General features: G+C 37.6%; 2 protein-coding genes across 8 annotated transcripts in view; one reads left to right on the top strand and one right to left on the bottom strand.

Annotated features, from left to right (window-relative positions):
* The window catches only part of LOC144578687 (uncharacterized), a 289,035-nt gene that overhangs the window by 245,410 nt on the left and 21,525 nt on the right, over window positions 1-22,100 (top strand). Inside the window, exons 3-4 of one of the 3 annotated variants that reach the window (XR_013524954.1) lie at window positions 18,483-18,594; window positions 21,896-21,974. The gene's annotated coding sequence lies outside the window, so the exon portion shown is untranslated. Of the gene's footprint in view, window positions 1-18,480; window positions 18,595-21,895; window positions 22,053-22,100 lie in introns of those variants that run through there. The other 2 variants (XR_013524953.1, XM_078345827.1) reach the window with 2 other exon arrangements.
* CTNNA3 (catenin alpha 3) overlaps window positions 13,009-22,100 on the bottom strand; it is a 1,887,341-nt gene continuing 1,878,249 nt past the window's right edge. For all 5 annotated transcript variants that reach the window (XM_078345825.1, XM_035266221.3, XM_078345826.1 and 2 more), the window contains one exon: window positions 13,009-22,052. In XM_078345825.1, coding sequence (XP_078201951.1) covers window positions 21,765-22,052 — 288 coding nt within the window. In that variant the 3' untranslated portion in view covers window positions 13,009-21,764. The remainder of the gene's footprint in view (window positions 22,053-22,100) is intronic.

Below are 22,100 nucleotides of genomic sequence, written 5' to 3'. Positions count from 1 at the left end.
TTAGTTGAATAGGGCTTTATTTTTAAAATTAAGAATAGGCTGTGTTTTTACTGTTCTTCCTTTAGAATTCATGTTGGAATCTCACCTTATGCCACATTTTCTTCTGCTTTTTGCTTTCAGTGAAAAAGGTCAGAAGTTGGTGTAGAGTTGTTTAGGGATCTGAGAGTTAAGAAATTTACTCCTTCTCTTTATCTAATTCATTGCCATAGAGATGGTTATGTTTCTCCTCAGTTCCATAATTTCCCCAATTCAAAGAAAAAAAAACTAAAGAAACAGAAGGAGTGCTTATATCTTTCTGAAAGACACATTTTTTAAAACCAATACTTGTCAAGGCAGAGCCTGACTGTGCTAGAGAAATAATTCATCTCTAAATAATTGTGAAAAACACTCTTGCTTGAACAGTCATAAAGAACACAACTACTGTCTGTTTCATTCAAACAGAGATTTGTTTATAATTTACTTTTCATTATAAAACAATGTGAAATTGAAGTCTTCGCTGTTTATATTTAATTGTCATTAGCATGCATCTCAATTAACTAAGAAGTATTTCTGGGTAGCATATTTTTTCCCTTTTCAGCATTCCTCAATAAAATTTACATTTGTTGCCTCTCCATACTTTTCTACAACAATTTAAAGATGTTATTTTGACATCAATAAGAACTTACTTTTTAAGTGATTTTTAGTTGCTTGGCCACATTTTTGTCTTTTTTGAATAGTAGAGGAATTTGCTCACTTTGCTATTCCTTACTTGTATCTGTTTGAACTGGTTAGCTAGGTAATAAAGAAGACCAAATATCCGAGACTTAAAATCAAGAATTATAATATATTCTGAACATTTATATTAATATATTTATGTAATATATGTATATAATAAATGTTATCTCACACACTCACACACATCCACACATCTCCATCTCTTAGCTGCAACTCTGACAAGTTGTCTTCCCTCTAATACCTAATTTGGTGATAATTCTTTATCTGGTTAAACTCGCAGTAGAAGAATCATGGTAAACCACTGGCTGGTTTTTAAAATTTCTACCTAGAAATGACACACGTCATAGGGGCTTACATTCCATCCAAATTCAACAATATGGGATGTATAATACCGTTACAGAAAGTCACTACAAATTTTAATTGTTTTGTAATCCACTATGTCATTTCTTTAACCTACCTTGCCACTTTTTCCCCAGAGTTTATCATGTGGATAGATATCAGAATGTTTTATTCAAAGATAAAAATTTTTAAGGTAAACAGCATACTATATCTGAGGACTAAAATAGATAAACAAAATAAAAGAGAAGTTAGGGTTTTCAAAAAATAAGTCAGAGAGGAAGTGAATTGGAAAGGAGGTGAGTTTGGAATAGGATTTTTTAAGAAAACCAACAGGTCATGACCTAAAGGGTTACGAGCAGACCCAGGGAAAACAAAAGCTCAGGAAGGATTCCAAGAGTGGAGAGAGTTTCAGGACAGATGACTCTTTGGGGTGTGAGAATTAGATCATCGAGATTGTTGATAAAGGAAATGGGACTTGTGAGGACTCAAAGATAAGTAGTCAATTTCATATGCAAAGAAAATGGAACCACACTTGTTTTACCTAATACATTGATATAAATTTAGAATAACAGTGATGTAGGCATCTAAGGTTGGGTAAGTCTGGGCAGTGGAGTCAAGGTGTTCATTAAGCACTCTCATGACTTCTGACAGCTGTGTATGTGTGTGCATGTATATGCTTCTGTGTGTGTGGTGTGTATTTATTTGGGATTTTGTGGTAGATAACTTCCTGCCACCAAGCGACAGTTATGACTATAAAAATACTGGATCTGTCCAAGTTAAAAGTTTCAAGAAACAGAAACTCACTCTGGATAAGTTAAACTTAAAATGAATCTTTAGAAATAATTTGGGCAGCTCAAATCAGTGGGAGGGCTGGAAAACCAGGTTTGAGGGAAAGCAGCTAGTAGAAGCAGCCAAGACTATATCTCGAGTATGATTTGATGTGGAAAATTCTTCTTCCCTCACAACCCCCACTAGAAAACAGTCACCTAAGCCCATGGATTTTGGCTGAATTTAGCTCCTAAAACAAAGACCAACATGTATGCATCTGAGAGCTGAGCCTCAGATATAGCCAATGTCTATTTACAGGAGTCCAGAAAAACAAGTGTCTGGCATCTCTCTTTGTAAAGGGAAGCAGTTTTTCTCATGTCAAATAAAACTCAAAGTGTGGAAACCTCAAATAGGAAAAGAGGTTTATATGCTGAATAGTCTAAATGAATTGGAAATGCCAATACAAATAGAAAATAAATCACTGATGTAAAGAGAAAGAAAATTTTAAAAATGAGGCAATTCCGATATGGCTAAAGAAAAAATGAAATTGGGTCTGGGAGTTTTTGTGTCAGGGGTATGGAGAATACACACAGATGGTGGCAAGAAAGTCATGACCTTTGGAGCTGAAAAGAAAATTTAAAATCTTGTCTTGACGTACTAGTTGTGTGGCCTTAGTCAAGTTAGTTCAGGAACCTCAGTAAATTGGAGATAATACTACTGTGAAGATCCAATAAAATAGCTCATGTGAAGGGCCTATCATGCTCGTAGCATGTGGCCGGTTCAACAAACATTACCTAGCTCCTGATTCTCAAAAAAGCCTTGGGTTGAGAACAATGAGGAAAATCAGTTAAAAAAAATTCTCATTCAGTATGATATTGGTTGTGGGTTTGTCATAAACAGCTCTTATTATTTTGAAATACATTCCATCAATACCTAGTTTACTAAGGGTTTGTAGCATGAAGGGGTGTTGAATTTTATTGAATGCATTTTCTGCATCTATTGAGATAATTATGTAGTTTTTGTTAGTGGTTCTGTTTATGTGATGGATTGTGTTTATTGATTTGCATTCTCATCTAATGCCCTGAATTCCTCAGAAAATGGTGATTGGAAAATAAAATTATAGGAGCATAAATAAAACTTGGAGACAAGTTTTGCTTTTGATAAGGGATAGAATATTTTCTGGAACCTGGCTAGATCATATCATGCCCTGTGTCTGGTTCAGGGTGCTGAAGACAGACTAATCCTTGAACAAACCTTAGTGAACAGATCCTTCAGGTTACACCCTTGGACTTCTTCTGCTTCACAGTATTTCTTTCCAAGTAGATCTGGATATTCATCAGCTTAAACTTCATCTATCTTTTTAATCTTTTCTAAAATAAAAAAAAATAGGCAATTCAAGTTCAAAAGCATTAGAAATATAAAAGGTCTATATCAAGAGCCCAAATTCAAACATTTTGATAAATGTGAGCATCACCCCTGGACAAGACAATAGAAAAGAGCAAGGTCTGAAGATTGTTTGATCTCCTTAAGTTATTCCTATATAAAATGTTTTAAACCTTCAGCCAAAGTAAAATATAAACGAAGGCAGATAACCCCTGGCTTATTTTCGGCATTTCTTATCTTCTGTTCATCCTCTTGCCTCTGGCCCCAGGCAAAAGTCTCCTGGCTTTAACTTAAGCAGATCTATATCTCCTCTATCATTGAAATGAGGTTGCGTAAGATAATCTTTGATAACTAGGTTTTATAGCTAAAAAGGAGATCTTGATAGTGACACTCATGTGTGGACTTTCAGGATCTTCTCACCAGACAGTTATACATGAAGACCACACTTTACTGTTTACAAGGCACTTTCACATATAATCTTTCATATGATCCTGTCAAAAACCAAATGAGGAGGGATACCAGTTTATCTGTGATCAAGAATGTGGGGGTACTTACCATTTTGATTCAACAAGATAAAATAATTTTTGTTGGAATCTGAAAGAAGAGATTAATATTTTCTTCATAGTCAGCGATTTTTACTAAGTCTCTAAATAGGCCCATTCTTTCTGGAAAAGGATGGATTTGAGATTGAGAAAATAAAATTTGAAGTCAAAGTGTTTTGGAGACATAAGCCTTCACCAAGGCCTTAGCAATCACCACATTCCTGGTTAGTAAACTTCACTGGAATTCTTGTCTCACTATAGTATAATCAATAGCTTAAGTGTGTTCTAATAAACAGAGGTGCTGCCATATGGCTCTTCTGCTTCCCAGTCTTCTTACCAGATCCCTAAGCATGGAAAGAATTATGTGAATTATATATAATTGGAAAGAATCATGAGAACTGATAGTAAAAGATATAATGATAAACCATGAATCTGTGTTTTCTTCTTATGTCTTAAAGTACCAGAAAAAAATCATGTCTGTAGAATTGGCCATTATATTCTCTATTGTACCAATTATTTTAAAGTGTCATTTATATACAAACCCTGCAGCTAAATCAGCGCAACTGGAACTTAATTTAATCCATTTACCCATTTGTTCAATTAACAACCACCGAACACTAAGACATCGGCCCCTATTGCAGGTATTCCAAAGTAATCAAATTGGGACACTCCAACCAATCCCAGCAAGTTTGGGCAACACAAGCAACAAAGCATTTGATAATGGGTCATCAAATATATCATGGCCACATACAGTAACCTAATATTCAACATGAACTACTGTTAAGGTTCACAAAGAGTAGAAAACAGTTTTGCTCTTAAGAAACACACTCATTGGGGAAATGCGTGCATTGGTTTATGTAGGATTACTTCAGCATTTGAGGGATTATACATACACATAGAAAACACACACAATGGAATATTGCTATTTATGACATTATTAGTTATAATTGATACAAGAGGTGGGCAGGGAAGTGCTGAGTAGACAAAGGCAGGGTTCCCGGTGAGGGCTCTACCCTCGGGCCTGTGCCCATGGACCTAGGTGAGGACAGGCACTCCTTGTTTTGTGCCCAAACGTTGCATTTTCCAAGACTGCTCTGGCCCACTACGCCCTTCATGCTGTGCCTATGAAAACCCTGAGATCCTAGCAGACACAGACACAGACACAGGAGGCTGGATGTTGAGAGGAACACATCTACAGAAAAACACACTGGCAGACACCAGCAGGCTATCTATGGCAAGATGATGTGAAGTTTGGCTGAGGGAAGTTGGAGGAAAGCCCAGTCTGAGTTACCTGACTCCAGGGGAAGACCACCTTCCCTGTTCCATCCCCTTCTGATTTCCATCCATCTGCTGAGAGCTTCTTCCACCATTCAATAAAACCTTCCACTCATTCCCCAAGCCATGTGATTCAATTTTTCTGGTTACACCAAGGCAAGAACCTGGGATACAGAAATAAGACAGAGGGTCCTTGCAATAAGGCAGAGGGTCTAATTGAGCCAATTAACACCAGCCACATGCAGACAGCAAAACTGAAAGAGCACACTGTAACACACGCCCACCAGGACTTCAGGAACTGTAAACACTCAACTGTAGACACTGCTGTGGAGTCAGTGCTCCCCACGACCTGCCCATCTGCATGCTCTCCCTAAGGTTATGAAATCAGGCACCGAAGAAGCAAGCCACACCCCTATCGCATGCCCTGAGAGGCAGATAAGGGAACTTTTTCCATTTTAGCATCATATGGAGTAAAGTTATTATCTCCCTCTGCCCCATTTTTCTTACCTGCTGGTATGGCCAAGATGAGCTACTTTCTTGTGTGAGAAATAAGATAACAGATTTAAAACATCTAGCACAATGCGTGGCGTGAAATAACTATTCAGTAATGCTTGATGTTGTCTTGGTGGTGGTGGTGGTGGTGATGACAATGATCACGAGGTTTCCTGCGATTGCATTTACTTTAGTGGTGGAGAAAATGGAGTGAGATATCAACTATCCAGTAACACCAAAATAACTTTACCAAGCTTTCATCAAAGGTAAGCTACAACTTGGAATCTATTTTAAAGGTGTTTTGATTACATGATAGTAGGTTAGTGAAAAGGAATGGTTGTCATAATAACTTTGGAAGCCCTGGCGAAGGCCATGGAACTGCTGTTCTACTCAAGCAAGAAGAGATCTTAGCAAAATGGATGAGAAAGAAATAGATTTATGGCACACATGCACACATACACACATCATATATACTGTATTGTGTAACATATATTTAGCAATTACGTGAATTGCTTTTCATTGTACACTTCCTGTGGACCAGGCACTGCACTAAATATGTTGTGTGCATATTTGCAGTTAATCCTTACAATAAACCTATGGAGTTAACCCTGTGCGACAGTTAGTACCTCCACTTTACATATAGAGAATTGGAACTCAGCGATATTACATTAATTTCCTGTCTTTACTCAGCTAGTAATTTGAGAAGGTAGTATTTTAAGGCAATTAGCCTGGCTCAGAGACAAGCTCATAATAATTAATGCTATCTTGTGCTTTTTAAAAGTGTTTAATATGTTTCAAGTCTATATTTAAAACCTGACTCTTCTGCTGCTTATCTTCTGTTTTTCTTGAGCAATATTTAAAGTAAACCTCAGTTTTCTCAGCTATAAATGGGTATGTTGGTAATATTTACTTTAAAGAATTCAGGCTGGATGCGGTGGCTCATGCCTATAATCCCAGCACTTTGGGAGGCCTAGTGCTTTGGGAGGTGGATCACAACAAGCCCAGGAGTTCAAGACCAGTCTGGCCTCTCTCACCCAGGCTGGAGTGCAGTGGCATGATCTCAGCTCACTGTACCCTCCACCTCCCAGACTCAAGCGATTCTCCTGCCTCAGACTCCCTAGTAGCTGGGACTAAAGGCACCCACCACCACACCCAGCTAATTTTGTACTTTCAGTACAGACAGGGTTTCACCATGTTGGCCAGGATGGTCTGACCTCAGGTAATCCACCTGCCTTGGCCTCCCAAAGTGCTGAGATTACAGGCATGAGCCACTGCATGTAATCAGTGCACTCGGCCCTTTCAAGTACTTTTAAATACAGTAATTTGTTTAACTATCTTACACATATTCCAGGTACATACCCATTTTATCGGTCAGGGAACTCAGGCATGGAGATAGGAGCTAATTCAAACTTGGGTTGTCACAGTCAGTCCTCACTTCTAACCATGATGCAGTCCTCCCCTGAGAGTCCCTGTGCTCTCCCCTGAGAGCACCTCATCTTCAGCTTAGGATCAGAAGATTTTACATCCTAACTTCTTCTTGCTTATTCCAAAGATCAACATTCTAACCAGTATCTATGAATTATTTGATATATTCACTTTTATAATCAATTAAGAAAAAATATATGATTATAAATTTTCTGCATCTTCTCTTTTTACTTATTCTTCTCCCTCTTATTTTTCCCTAAAATGCTTTGTAATGAAGGACAAAAGAGTCATTTCCTTTTTTTAGAACTTCCCCTATAAATTCTTTCTAAGGATGAACATCTCTAATACTTTGAATTCCTTTTGGAGATAGTTGTTTTCACAAGGGCACCTCTGGCGTGTCTGTGAAACAGAGAGAACTCTTATGCAGGGATAAACAGGGGAGCCAGAGTAGACATATCAGAGCATTGAGGAGATGTGACCCACAGCAGAGGCCCTGAGGAATGTGAAGCTGAGAAATTATGCCTATTTGGGTTGAAATATTTCTGTCATATTCCACAAAATGGATGCCAGAAATAGAAACCCATGTATTTTTCCATTTGTAAAAATGCAACTCAGAGTTATTTTTTTCCTCCCAGGAGAAGAATGTGCTAGGCTGGCATGAGGAAGGAGAGGCCTGGGGTAGAAGAAGGGTTCTGAGCAGTCACCAAGCCTCCTTGTAGAGAGAGACACAGTGTGAGGGACCTGCCTCTGACCTTGCTTATGGTTTGTGGAACTACAAAGGGCATGATTTGTCTGGTTCCTTCATTGTCTTCCCTGTCTTGGCTAGCCACCCCCTGCTGATCCTTGGACTCCCTCTCCTGCAAGCTGACTTTCACAGTCCCCACCAGCCTGTTTTCAGAACCCGGTGTGTGTGGAGCTGCTCCTCCCACAGGAGTTTCACACAGGCTGCTCATTTTGCTTACAATGCTCTGTCATCACATCTCACCAGCAAGGTCCTGCTGATTCTTCGGATGTCCGCTTGGAACTCACTTGCTCAGACCAGCCTTTCCAGATTTCCCGATTCAGCCAAATCCTTTCAACTTAGGTTCATTGCACCAATGCTGCTCTCCTTGGCAGCAATGATTAAAGATGAAAATTTGTACTCTTGAATGGATTATTTAATTAACTCCTATGTCCTCTGCTAGTCTCTAAAGTCCTTCTGGAGGAAAGATTGTTTTTACTGACTGCTGCAGCCCTAGTACCAAGAAGAATATCCAACCCATGTGCATTCAACAAATATTTGCTGACAAAATTAATATAAACTGGTTACTCTCTGATTCCTTGGCAGGCTTTTGCTTTCCTGCCTCTGGCATTTCTTTCTCCTTATTCCCTCTATAAAAGAAAGGTTTAAAAGTGTGATTTGCATGTTTTAATCTCGAAGTTTTTCAATTGTATATATAATAATGATGGTTAAATTTTTATGCTGTGTTTACTTTATGCAAGCCATCATTCATAGTATTTATATTAATTCATTCAATATTCATAACAATCCTGTGTGGTAGGATACATTATGTTTCACTGAATCTAAGAGGCATTGATTATAAGACTTACAAATATTTTGTTAATTGAACTATGAAATGTAAGCTCTGTTTCACAAATGAGAATATACGATAAAAGGTAATGAGAGGTTTAGGAACTTGCTTGAGAAGGCTGATGTTAATAGCGATGGAGCCAGGATGCAAACCAGGTGGGGTCGTGCCAAAGCCTGTGCTGTTGGCCCTGGTATCGTCTTGCCACCCCACAGTAGTCACACATCTGGCCTGTTTTAGCATTTCTCAGATCAGATAGAGCCATCCCAGTAGATTTCAGGCAAGGCACAAATAAACATGATACGATCCCCTTGACTGTCATTATTTGGCAGGAAAATGTGACATTGCCTTTAAAATAAAATAAACTGTACTGTAGTAAAATAAACAAGGATATATCCCATAGTAGAATGCAAAATGTATCCAAAGTTTTAGATTAAATCTAAGACATGATTGCTCTTCAGTTACAGTGTCTCATATTTTCTGAGCTCCTTACTTTGTGGTCAGGTAGACATCAAAGGAAAATGTGAAAAAGCTCTGAGTGTTGTGGGTGTCTCTTGTTTTCACATACACTCTTCTGAATACTTAAAAATTGAGACAAGTAACTTAGAAGCAGAAGCTCTGCTACTATACATCTTGTGAGCTGACTGTTCAGATTGTCAGTAGGGCTAGAGTTGATCAGACTAAGAAAATAAGTTAATGTTTAAACTAATAGACATAAGCCTGTTTGTCTTTGGTCATTTGAAAGTCTGTAGGGTCCCCCAAGTTGCCCTTACTTTTTTCTTTGAACTGATGAAGAAACACAGAGCGCCTTGACCACTTTGTGACTGGGCCAACTGTATGTATTTTCTTTCATGCTTGAACCCCAGCTAAGGCACAGAACATTTCCAGGCACTGATAAACTTATTTAGATTGTTGCTCGAAACACTAAAAAATCAAACATGTTGCTAAATACATGAAAACTAGCCCCAGCCCTAAACCAAATTCCTTAAATCCCCATATGAGCTCTAGAACTTAACCCCTTCTTTGCAGACATATCTAGATGAAACATCCCTTTTCTCAATGTTTGTTTCAAGGACTCTGTAGCACTCTGTATGTCAGTTCCTAGTTATGCTAGTAAACAGTTCGGACAGATCACCCTGGTATTTAGTGCTTCTTTCTTCGGAATCCCAATGGGCCTCATCTTGAGATGGTTTGGGAAAGTCCCTTGTGGTAACTCTCCTGGTACCATTTTTAGGATGTCTCCAGCTGTGGGTTCATTCAGATGGAACACAGAAGAAACTAAAACTGTTCAGATCTTTGATGCAAAGACTTCTATATGAGCAGATGGTGAAAAATGAAAATGATTCCGGTCTGCAGAATAGTTTATATTAAAAAGCAGAGACAAATTCAGGCTTTGTCATTTCAAATCACAATCTGCGTTTCACTGGTGGTGTGAGCATGGTCAAATTACTTAAACTGGTCTGAATATCCTTCTCTGTAGAATGGGAGTAGGATGGAGTAACCACTAGGCCTCAGTGAAGAGTCCATGTAATAGTGCAGATACATGTTTGGCACAATTCTGGGCACTTAGTAAATGCTTGATAAATATGATTTGTGTTCATCTTTTGTCATCTATTAGAGCATATGTGATTATACTTTTAGACAGTTAATTCTTTTTAATGTGACCAAGTACACTGGAAGCAATTTCTTTCAGAGAATTCGTTGCTGAGGCTAACAATTATTACTGTCAGTTTGTTTGATTCTTTCTGGTTTGACAATATTTCTTTTTATCACTATCCCGATAATTTCGCCCAGGCATTTGTTTATCTTATATAGAACTAGTATAACTGATTTTTCCTAGTTCCTTCTCTCACTGTAAATAACTTAGCAATCCCACATTTTGCTGCCTAATGAGTCATCCTATAACTTTGCTTGTATTTGGGAACTTGCTTGCTAGAAGACTTCGGTATTGTCCTCACCTAAACTAAAGCCTTAGCACCTTAGCCTGACATTGACTCCTCTATGATCTACCCCACTTTTGCCTTTATGCATTCCTATCCTATCAGTGCCATTCTGTGCCCTCCACTCTGGCCAGTTGACCCTACATGTGACAAATATTCTTATTTCTGCGCCTCGGTACATACCCTACCCCTGGAATGTCATCATTCTGTAAACTGCTAAACTGTAACCACCCTCCTATTAGAACCTCAACAAATTCCCCTCTAGGAACTTGCCTTGCTTTCTGGCACCATGGTAAGATTCCCCTAAGCAGCATTTTTATTTCCCTAGTGCTGCTACTTACTTTAATTAACCTGAGGAGCCCATGTTTTGATTTCAAAACATTCATGCTTCTATCATCCATAACCCTTTTGCATGTAACAGTCCCTCAAGAAATATTTTTGGCTGTTGAATAAACAAATGAGTGAGAAACACCCAGTGGCTTTTCCTTATCAGTAACTTTCATTTACCTAAGGCAGTGGCAGTGTTGAGGAAGAGTGGCAGGAAGAATCGGGAGTTTTCAAATTCTTTCCCTGACATTGGTTTGGTCTCTGTAAATGTGAAAATTACCAAAGCTCTCAGAATTTTGGTTTTCATAGTTCAGCAGATGGCCGAGCTTACAGAGCAGTAGGGGTCTGCATTCATTCATTTGAAATAAACTCATATGTGGTTCAGGTTCCTCCCATGTGCTGTGCTATTCACGGAGCCAGTTGTTGGAGATACAAAAGTATATATGATATTATCACTGCTTCCAGGATTTCAGAATATAATGGAGCTAAGGGGCTCAAACATTTCTCTGGCATTTGGAAGACTCTAATGTACTAGGTCCAGCATTAGGGTCTTCCAAACCTAGCCTCAGAGTGACTGCCACATAATCGATTAACCTAATGAGTAGGAGATGCACTTATAGGAAAGAAGCAGCCATATTCCAGGATCAAGCTGTGGATTCCCAGCACCACCACACAGGCTTTCTCTGAAGCAGAACAAAAGTATAGTTAGTTCTATGCCTGTATCTTCTTTAAATCAATGCCTGCAGGTGGCAGACTCCCAAGGTAGGTGTTCAGTTCTGCATTCAGGATAGCCCACTTTTGGTCCTTTCAGTTTAGTCTGAATAGTACTTCTATGTATTAGTCCTGAATAGTACTGCTAGAAAACTGTTTTTTCTGATATTATAAGGGAAACATGCATATTTTATCTGCACACCTAACATCCTGTCACTATCAACAGCTAAAGGGACAGTGAGAATGCAAGAATGTGGCAGGAAGGAGGGTATTTCACCTCTTTGTGAAGCTCAGAGAAGCAGATTCCTGTCTCTAGTCTCCCTCCATGAGCCTCAGGGACAAAGGACAATTTTGTGTGATCCACTCTACCTAAACCCCTCCTCTTACCAGCTCCCTTGGGTCTTCCTGAGAATGCCCTTTTGTGGCCCATACACCAAGGGAACTTCCCTTTTCTAAAGTTAGGAAATTCAGACAAAGCAGGAAGTAAAGGTTACTTGATCAGGGACAGTAGCTTTTCCTTCAGAGGCCACCAGATGAACATGCAGTGACTGGAAGTTACATTTCTGAGTTACTGCTCCTGGATGGAATGTTTATGATCCTGCCTAGGAAATGTCAGGGCATCAGCTCAGCCTCCAGGCAGAAACAGACTCTTCTTGCCAAGAGTGCTTTTAGTTCCACTTCCACCCCCAGAGCAAGCATGACAAACTGATCAAGGCAGAGAGAATGGTGCTGCCAGAGCAATTATGGGCTCCCAGGGTCCAGGACAGACTGAGGCAGAAAGGCAACACCACACTGGCATTTCCATTAAGAGAGTCAGATAGTGTCTGGCAGAACTGAATGAGGGGAAACACACCACCAACTTTTAGAAGACTCAAGTGATGAAGACAATACAGACTGCAGTTTGGTAACTTGCAGACTGAGACTTAGCAATAGGTGCTCTGAAGTAGTAAGGGCCCTATAGGGAGAAAATGATGTGATGTCCTAGAATAGACAGTAGCAACCTCTGTGACCCCTGGAAGAGGATCCAAAGGCTATCTCCATGGGATTCATACTGAGAAAGGATTATCATCAGCCTAAAGATGAGGAAGATGGATGTTAGAAACCCACCAATTTTTAGATAAAAGAGCATTGGTAGAACCAATGGTATTATTCCATGATCACTATGGAGTATGTGTTCAGATATTCTCAGAAAAGGTATTAGTCATTTTCATAAAGTCCTAAGTTAAAGAACAACTCTTGAGCTACACAGACAGAACTATTAAAGGCATGTCTAATGCCCAAGACTAATGCCTGTATTAGACCAAAAAGGCTCATTTTTACTACAAATTTAATTCTGTCAGATATGCTTCAGGTTACTTCTGTGCATGCAGTAGTTTGTACCTTCCTGAATTATAATATGTAAAACAAAGAGAATAAGAATGAAAGTGACACTTAGAAACATATGGTTGGACTACTCAGCAATTCATTAACCTCCATTTTTTTTTGCCACACCCAAGAAACACACCACCAAGTATCAACGTAAAATACATAGCCAATCTTTTCATTTTTATTGCTTTAATACACACGGTTTAATTATCAGTTGAACAAATTCTTAATGAGCTACAGAGTGACATGAGTTGAAATTAGAATAAAGTAAAATAATACTATATAACCAAAACAAACCCACTGTTACATGTGTGAAATAATGCAATCAAGAGCACAATTAAAAAAATTATTAATTCAGTTAAACACAAAAACATACAGGATTTCAGACAAGGAGTATTTGGGTTTCTGTGTCAATGTCATAGGATAATAAAGAGCTGTTTCGATTTCTGGGTAAATAATTCATTTTTATTGATTGGCAAAAATACCTTAAGAATAAATCTGGATCAGAAAGACTTACAGTGTTTTTGCCAAATTGTATCTATAGCCAAAGCACAAAACTGCTTTAAACTGGTCATTAATATAATGGGCAGTTCATTCAATCACATTCTGTCTCTGCAGAGCAGGGTAAAATGTACAAGCAAGATGCTTAGAAGTACCTCAAGTGCCACTAAACTTAAGCTCCCAAGATATTGCTGCAATAAACGTGACTGTTATGAATCGCTTACTTTTATTTCATCTCAGAAATTCTTAGTTTAAATCTGCTTTTATCCTAAATTATAATGTGCATATTACCTTCAGAGAGGTCACTAAGTTTAAGCTGTCGAAGTTGTTGCTTGTAATAGTACATAAAGTAAGTGAATTTTTTCCCCAAGTTGCTATGAAACTAAAACCATAATCAAAATGGAAAACAGGGGCATCTGGAAATCTTTCTCTGGAAGTTTTAATTCATATTTAATCACCCAACTTGCCCAAGAAAATTTTGTTTTAAGCCTCAATTATTAGGTACTAAATTGGGCATAACATATGTCTACTTCTGCTTTCAGGGACTTGTTAGTCACGGATGTGGAGGAGAAACCATTATGCTGTCATTTAGATCTAAGGAAATTTTCTTTGGAGAGACTGTACCACATGAGAAAAATTTGCAAAATCAACAAATAGCACAGCTTAACCCTGCAAGACAGTTGCTGAAGTTCTCATATTTATATCCCCATGGACACCATATATGCTAACATATAAGAATAGAGCATTATAATGGCATAAGATTTGGCAAGCAATGGAACACGATTTTTATAGCAGTTTAAAATTTTATGTTTAAATATTCAGGAAGGAGGAAAGTTCTGTTTGAGAGCAGGGACTAACATCTCTGACTTACTCCTTTGCTTTATTGATAAACAATCCAGTACAAATCTACTGTTAAAAGCCCAGGTCAAAGAATTCCCTTAGTAGAAGCTCCACTTTCAGTGAACACCACAAAAAGGTTCAGGTAATTTACTCAGATGGGAAATTGATGTGACATACCTAAGGTTGGCCTGAGACTGCATAAGCTTGGCTGTCAGAATAGAAAAACAAGACATCCGCAGGGTTTTGAACTATTGATACAACTATTCAAAGGGGGCTTTAAATGTTTAAAGAAGTGTCACAGGACCTCCAAGACAAAATAACCAGAACTAAAAATAACCATTGTTCTTGAAAATGCCAAGGAAATAAACTTTAGAACTGGAAAATATCTCATTTGAAATAAAAACACAGGGACTACTCTGCTAATATTAAATGGCTTTTGTACAAGTTCTCTATTGAAGAAATTTTTAGACAATTGTTAGAAATCTGAGCCTTTTTGAAAGAGAATTTTCTTCTTGAGGGCTTTCCTTTCCTACAGATGGGGATAAACACCATCATGACTACCAGATACATAAAAGTGAAGATCCCAAATATACACATTTCATTGTTCAAAGTAGGAATGCATGTATTTCTTATGTGGCTCCACCATAAGAAATATCACCTAACTCTCCAAGGCCTGAGATTTGAAAGTCTATCCAGCAACATGGGGCAAGAAGAGTCTAGCCTTCAGTTGGCTCTTAAAAAGGCCATGTGTTGTTAAAAGATGAAGTTTACCTGTATTCAGGCACATACTATACACATGTGTGACCATAAAGAAGGAAAGATGTATTTGCTACAATTTGGGTAAATTTCAAATACAGGGAAACTTTATCCTACTACAATAATCCTTGGCCAACACTCTCCTGCAATCTATAATTTTAAACACAGTCACACGTTAGTTAGCAGTAAAAGAGGAAAGAAATGGTGTCAACAAATGGTATTAACCAACACTGAAGATGGGCTGAAACAGACACTTCTACTGAAGCTTTCTTCTCTGTTGCAACAAAAGTAATTAGGCAAGTGTTGCCCTCTTATTTCAGATCACGTAAATAATTTACTTCCCACATAGCTGACACTCTACACTCAGTTATTAGCAGTGAGAATATTTGGCTAATCATTTATCTGCTTTGATTGATGTAAGATATATATTGATATATTTTTAAAGTTTATTTATTTTTTGCTTTTACACAGAAGGCCAGCCAGCATTTGAAATATGTATCTCATTATTAACTGACAAATTCAATTAAAATTTCCAAGAAATCTGGATATTGTGGTGGCTAAAAGTTCAGAACATGGGGTGCAATAAACCTTATTTTAAAGCCAGTGAGACTCTGAGCAAGATTCTCATCCTGTTTAAGCCTCAGTTTCTTTATCTATGGAGTGAATGTCTACCCTATAGGGTTATGTGGAGGATTGAATAAGATGATAGCATTTAATACAAAGCTGGCATGTGAGGGCAAGGATTATTATTTGTTTTGTTATCTAGTATATCCTAAGAACCTAGAATAGTGCCTGGACCATCATAGTTATTTAACAAATAGTCATTAAATATATGAATGTCTGATTACCCAGATTAGCTCTGATATTGGGAAGAATTTCACCTATCATTAATCAGGAGAGTGGCTGAATTTCTGTTTCTCAGCATACAAACAATATTACTAAATCATGCTCAAAGTTTGTGTAGTTCATTCTTTTGCCTTCAACATGACTTCACTAAACCACCAAACTGTCAAGACAAGCGTCTCATTCTATCCTTAATGTTTTCCTCAGGAGGGCTGCCTAATCTTCATAGAACGAAAAAACTCTTCCCTCTTCTGTCTATGAAAACTAACTGCTTCTGCATCTACCCCTCTCTTACCATTCCCTACCTCTGGCGTGTACTTATTTTTCGTCCTTTTAGACTACTCGGTATTGTCTCAATTTTTCTCCAACTTACCAAACTCATATTGAATATCAATCCATGTGTTTTGTTCCCACAAATCAGTGGGGACTGCTAGATGCCATAATTCAGCCAAGCAGTCATGAAGCATCTCATCTCAGGATAAAACTTAAGGTCAGCCCCACAGCCAGTCTATTGCCTGCAGATGGGATTCTGGTCAGATTGAGTTCCATTTGGAAAGAGTTCTCTCCATTAACATTATTTTCTTTTAGAGTGTCCAGAAATGGATTCTGTCTTGTCTGTTAGGGGGAAAATATTCACATGCAAGAAGACTAGTGTTTTAAACTGTTCTGTATTTTGCTTTAATAGAAGATATGTTCTTTTTCATGTGAATCCGTTAAAATGGCAAAAAAGTATTTAATATTTTAATTAGTCTTTCTTTCTCTTTGAGATGTCTAAGATTGTCTTAGTAGCCTCATTCCAAACATTTTTAGTTGCAACTAGTTTTAATAGCATCCACATTTTCTTTCCTAATTAGAACCAAAATGCCCAAATATAAACTCTCAAACTGCTATTGTTATTAGTCCTGGCTTATTTGTTTGGTGGTAAAATGGAATATACTAACGCTAAACGTATCATAATGGTATGAGAAGAGTCATAAAGAAAGAAGTGAAATTTTCATCTAAATAAGTGTTCTTTCCTGGTATGTGACATATAATAAAAACAGTAACATCTCAGGTGGCAGAAATTTTCCTTCTTTACTTAAAAATTATTAAAATAATATAACAATTGTGTTATTTTTAACTAAAATATTTCTGACTTTACAAACAGAAAAGATGAATATTTGATTCCTAAATATATAATAGGCAAGTTGTCTTTGCAAAAAAATAGGCCAACAAAAGAAAGTACAGATTTCATTCAAATTGAGATTCTGGTGCCTACTTCACCAACCTAGAGAACTACTTACAATGAAACTAAAAGAGGCTGTCCTTTCTGCAGTGAGTTCACAAAAGAATGGTTGGTACCACTATGAAGTCTCAGATCCTGTTCCACTCGTTCTGCCACTATGCAGAAATCTGTAGCCATGGGAACCCCAACCTCTAGGACAGAAATGTACATTTGACACCAAAAAAATTAAGAATGTTTTTGGGGAATAGAAAGACTAAAGGAATAATGCTGCTAGAAATTAAAATTCATAATTTTGACTAAAACTCTGAAAAATATATTAGCCAATTAATAACTGGGATAGAGATGAGAGATGGGAGAGATATTTTTGGTGCACCGAAGAAGAGGAAAGGGCATTAACTGGAGTAATTTGCTGTGATGGGCAGTCCCAGTTGAACTATTTCGGTAGGAAATTGTTATTAGTTACCAGAGGATACCTTGCCCAGAGGTGGGTGAAATGAGACTACCCTCAAAGTGAAGGTTTAGGAAGCCCTTGAAGTCACTTACCTTGTTGTTACATGTTAGGCATTTTAGCCACTCATTATTTAATTTGAGGAGTATTAATTATTTGGTTTGAAGGTCCAAATTGAGCACTTAATTGTATGTTAACAATTTAAGCTTGAAATTGAAAACAGATGGCCTTTGAAGGTAAAGGTGTCAAGAATGCCAGACTGTGGCCGGGCACAGTGGCTCACGCCTGTAATCCCAGCACTTTGGGAGGCCGAGGCGGGTGGATCACGAGGTCAAGAGATCGAGACCATCCTGGTCAACATGGTGAAAGCCCCGTCTCCACTAAAAACACAAAAAAATTAGCTGGGCATGGTGGTGCATGCCTGTAATCCCAGCTACTCAGGAGGCTGAGGCAGGAGAATTGCCTGAACCCAGGAGGCAGAAGTTGCGGTGAGCCGAGATTACACCATTGCACTCCAGCCTGGGTAACGAGCGAAACTCAGTCTCAAAAAAAAAAGAATGCCAGACTGCAAGAATGGTTGTCTCTGTGTAGCTTGGAGGCCCTTATTCCCTGTACGTAAGAGATTTTTATGGGGAATGAATATATTATATTGATCCTATATTAAGAGATTTCAAAGGCGAGAAGGCACACTTGTGAATGCAAAGACTATATTGTTTTTTTCTAATACATTTGTAGTTTGCACTCATATAATAAACATAAACAATGAACAAATTAGCTTAGAAATTTAGTGTTTGAATTTTTTCTTGACCCAAGAACTATTCAGAAACTCACTTGAAAGAAACATTTTACTCCAATAATTTTAATTTGTGATAAATGAAAGGGAATGATTTCTATTTCTCACTTTTTTATATTTGATAAAAATTTTCAAATTTCTCTAATTAGGCAAAGACCCTTTTGTGGATTATTATTTCATCAATATTTTTGAAATTTTAATTCTAATTTCAGTCTAACATTTGGCAGGGATGCTGGTGGATATCCAGGGATGGAACTGCACTTATGGATCATAACCACCTGCTCCTCCCTCTCAAGCAATGTTTTTCCCAACATAAATGGATTTGAATAAAAAAGAAAGGTAAGTTCTTATTAGCAGGATCAAGCAAATGTATTATCAGAGGAAGCACCAATCTCTGTGATGAGACATCAAAAGTACATAGATGGATCACCAAATTATCACTCTCATTAAGGAATTTCTGGCATTCCTGTCAGAAGAAATATCTAAATATAAATGTGTCATGCTTGTTGATTAACTACAAAATAGATTTATTAATATCTTGCTGCTAGTTTTTCTCGCATATAAGCATTTGTTTTTATCAGCAGGTTTGAATCAAACTAAATTTTGAAATGCTGCCTGCTGCAGGAATTCACTGAGGTGGACAGATGCCTTTTTCAGCTCTATGCATTTTGTTTTTATGGCACCATTGATTACTACAGCAGATTAACTCCTGGGACATTCATTGAGTTAAAATTTTCATTATTTTGTTTAATTATAGTTTGCTTTGAGCTAAGCTGAAAATCTGCCTTTGTTAAAGAGGAGAACTTGTTCACATCTCACTTTGGATGAGTTTGTGTCGTTTGTAGGGACATGGATGAATCTGGAGAACATTCTCAGCAAACTGACACAAGAACAGAAAATGAAATACCGCATATTCTCACTCATAGGCGGGTGATGAATAATGAGAACACATAGACACAGGGAGGGGAGTAGTAAAAACTCGGGTCTATTGGGGGGAAAAGGGGAGGGCCAGTGGGGGTGGGGGAGCTGGGGAGGGATAGCCTGGGGAGAAATGTCAAATGTGGGTGAAGGGGAGAAAGGAAGCAAAACACACTGCCATGTGTGTACCTATGCAGCTGTCTTGCATGTTCTGCACATGTACCCCAAAACCTAAAATTCAATAAAATTTTTTTTTTAAAAAGTCATTTTTATCAAAGAGATGGAAGATATTTGGTAATTGTTAGGCTGGGCTCAAACTCCTGACCTCATGCTCTGCCCACCTCAGCCTGCCAACCTGCTGACATTTACAGGCATGAGAAACTGTGCCCGGCCCAGTTACTGTATAATTTCAAGTTACTTCTGTTCTTTTGGTGTCCAATACTGCATGTTCTAAACTCCAACATGTGGAAAGATGATGTCGGGTCAAGTGAACATTGGATTTTCTACATGAGATGCTTATAATTCTTGGGCATGTGGCTTTAGGAGCTAAGATACACAGTTGGTAGTTTGGTGATTTAAAAAAAAATTCCATACAGCTGGTAGTTGGTGATTAAAATAAAATTCATTTATCCACTAAATTATAAACTTATACTTCTTTCTGGAAGAAGGATGTAACACAGCTGTCACTCTTGTAACATCTACACTTAAAGCAGAAAATGATGGGAGCATTTCAATAAAAGAGTCTCTATTTGCCTCAATAATCTAGATAGTTCTGAAAAACAGAATCATCTGAATTCCCTAATTCCCTTCTTCACTGCCTTTTATTCTGGGGTGTGAATTCTGTTCAAAATAGTTATTGTAGGACAGTCTATAGTGTAAAACGGGGAGGAGTTTATTGCCTTCACCTCCCAGGTAGTTCATACTGAACTCAGGCAATCCAGCTACCTGGAAAACTGAAATAATTCATTACAAGAAATTTAACACTTCCTCTGTAATTAATAACCTATTAAATAGATCCTTCTTTTCCCATACAATTATGCTTAAGATTCCACACATATCATACTCTCAATATTTATGCTTTCATATGTTTCATGCATCCTTTCACCCAAACCAGTCCTCCTAATAGCAACTGGTATTGTATGTAAAATAATTTTTTTCTCATCAATCTAAGCTTACATCATTGTCGAGACAACTCTCATGGCAATGGGAATGTTTTACAAGCAGAAAGTTACAATATAATATTATTATGATAATGTAGAATAGAAAATGTTTTCTTTTAAAAAAATCTGTGAATCAGAACTTTAAGAATGAGAAAACATGAAAACAAAACTTGCCTCCATGAAGGAGTTTCTATTAAGGGCACTTTGTGAAAGAAAGAGGGGTGGGGTCTTGGGGGGGGCACGGAGAGAGAGAATGAGAGAGAGAGGTACACTATACTCTAAAACTATTATGAAGTCCATTATGAACTCAACTAGGAATGAACATAATGACTGGAGTTATAAATGACCCCAGTGACTTTTATTTAAAAGAGTGTTATTGAAATTACTCCAGCTTCATTGCCATTAACTTTGCTTAATAGTTCAATGGTACAATTCATGAGGTTATATTTTACTCAATGCCAAAAGGTTTTCTAACTTGGAGTTTCCTTTTAATTACAATTGCAAGCTGATAAAAATGTATTTTTATATTCGTAAAAATAGAGTCTTAGAGAACTTGCACTTCTATTGTTATCAATATAACTCACACTGGGATACAGTTTGGTATCTCATTTCCCCAGTGGGTGATAAGTCTTCTTACACATGCATATTCTGATAGATCTAACCCTCAAAAGTGCAGAACTCTCTAACACAATGGAAACCCTAAAGGTGTGTATGTGGCATCAGAACTCATTGTAACTTTCATAATGTTAATAAAGCATTTCATTAATAACGAACCTTGACCTTCAAAATCCAGCAAGTGGCCTATTTTGATTAGTTTATAATGGATGTTAGCTTAAAAAGTTGACAATGAGTACAGATATCTAGAGATTAAAAGTTTTTTTTTTAAGAAACAAAAAACAGATTCTGTATGATTCATGGAAGAAATGTATGTAGGAATCATACATTTCTGCCAGGTTAGGTGCCAGGTTAGATCATGTAAAGAAAGTATGGAGATGAAATGGGAAAATATTTCATATAAGTCTTTTGCTTCTATTAAAAAACCAAGTCAGGAGCTCATGTTAGTGTTTTAATTGAAAATATGAATGGTAAATGTACTTGAAGTATTACAGATAAACAGGACTCTCTTGCATCTCCTGTGTTTATTTGGTAATGAACAGTAGATAATCTTTGTGATGGGAAAGACTGAATGATATGTGATAATTTCATTCATTCAACAAGCAAATATTCATTATTAGGTGGTGATCATACAGAAATGACAATGACATGATCCCAAATATATATTGTTTATGTTGATTTAGCGCCCAATATTTTATGTTATTTGTGAGTTAAACAGCAAAACTTAGTGAAATTACAGAACTTATCAAGTGTAAAATAAAGCAGTGTGGTTAGCCAGGAATTTGTCATATAGGCACTATATGTAGCATAGTGGTTTCAGTAGACTTGTCTTCCTCTAAATTCACTCATGACTTGCACTGGATGGATTTTTTTCTTTGCTGAGCCTCGTCTGACAGCTGCACATGTTTCCTCTGGCTTCTCTCTTTTAATCAAGGGTTTTTTTGCAGGAGCCTTCATTCTCCACATCACAACTGGGTGTCGAGGCCCGGCAGGACTCTGGATTCGGATGATCTTGGTTGAGGCAATGTAAGACATTTTCACTGTTTGCACCACAGCATTCATTAAATTTTTAGCTGCTTGGATCAGGGAGGTGACACTGTCCAACTGTTGGGGTGTGGGGGGGGGGAAGAAAAAAGGGCTATTATTCCAGAA

This window comes from Callithrix jacchus, chromosome 12 (genome assembly GCF_049354715.1).
Source record: "Callithrix jacchus isolate 240 chromosome 12, calJac240_pri, whole genome shotgun sequence".
In the NCBI taxonomy this organism is placed as follows: Eukaryota; Metazoa; Chordata; class Mammalia; order Primates; family Cebidae; genus Callithrix; species Callithrix jacchus.
Note: the sequence above shows the minus strand (reverse complement) of the source record. Positions and strands in the feature narration are given on the sequence as shown.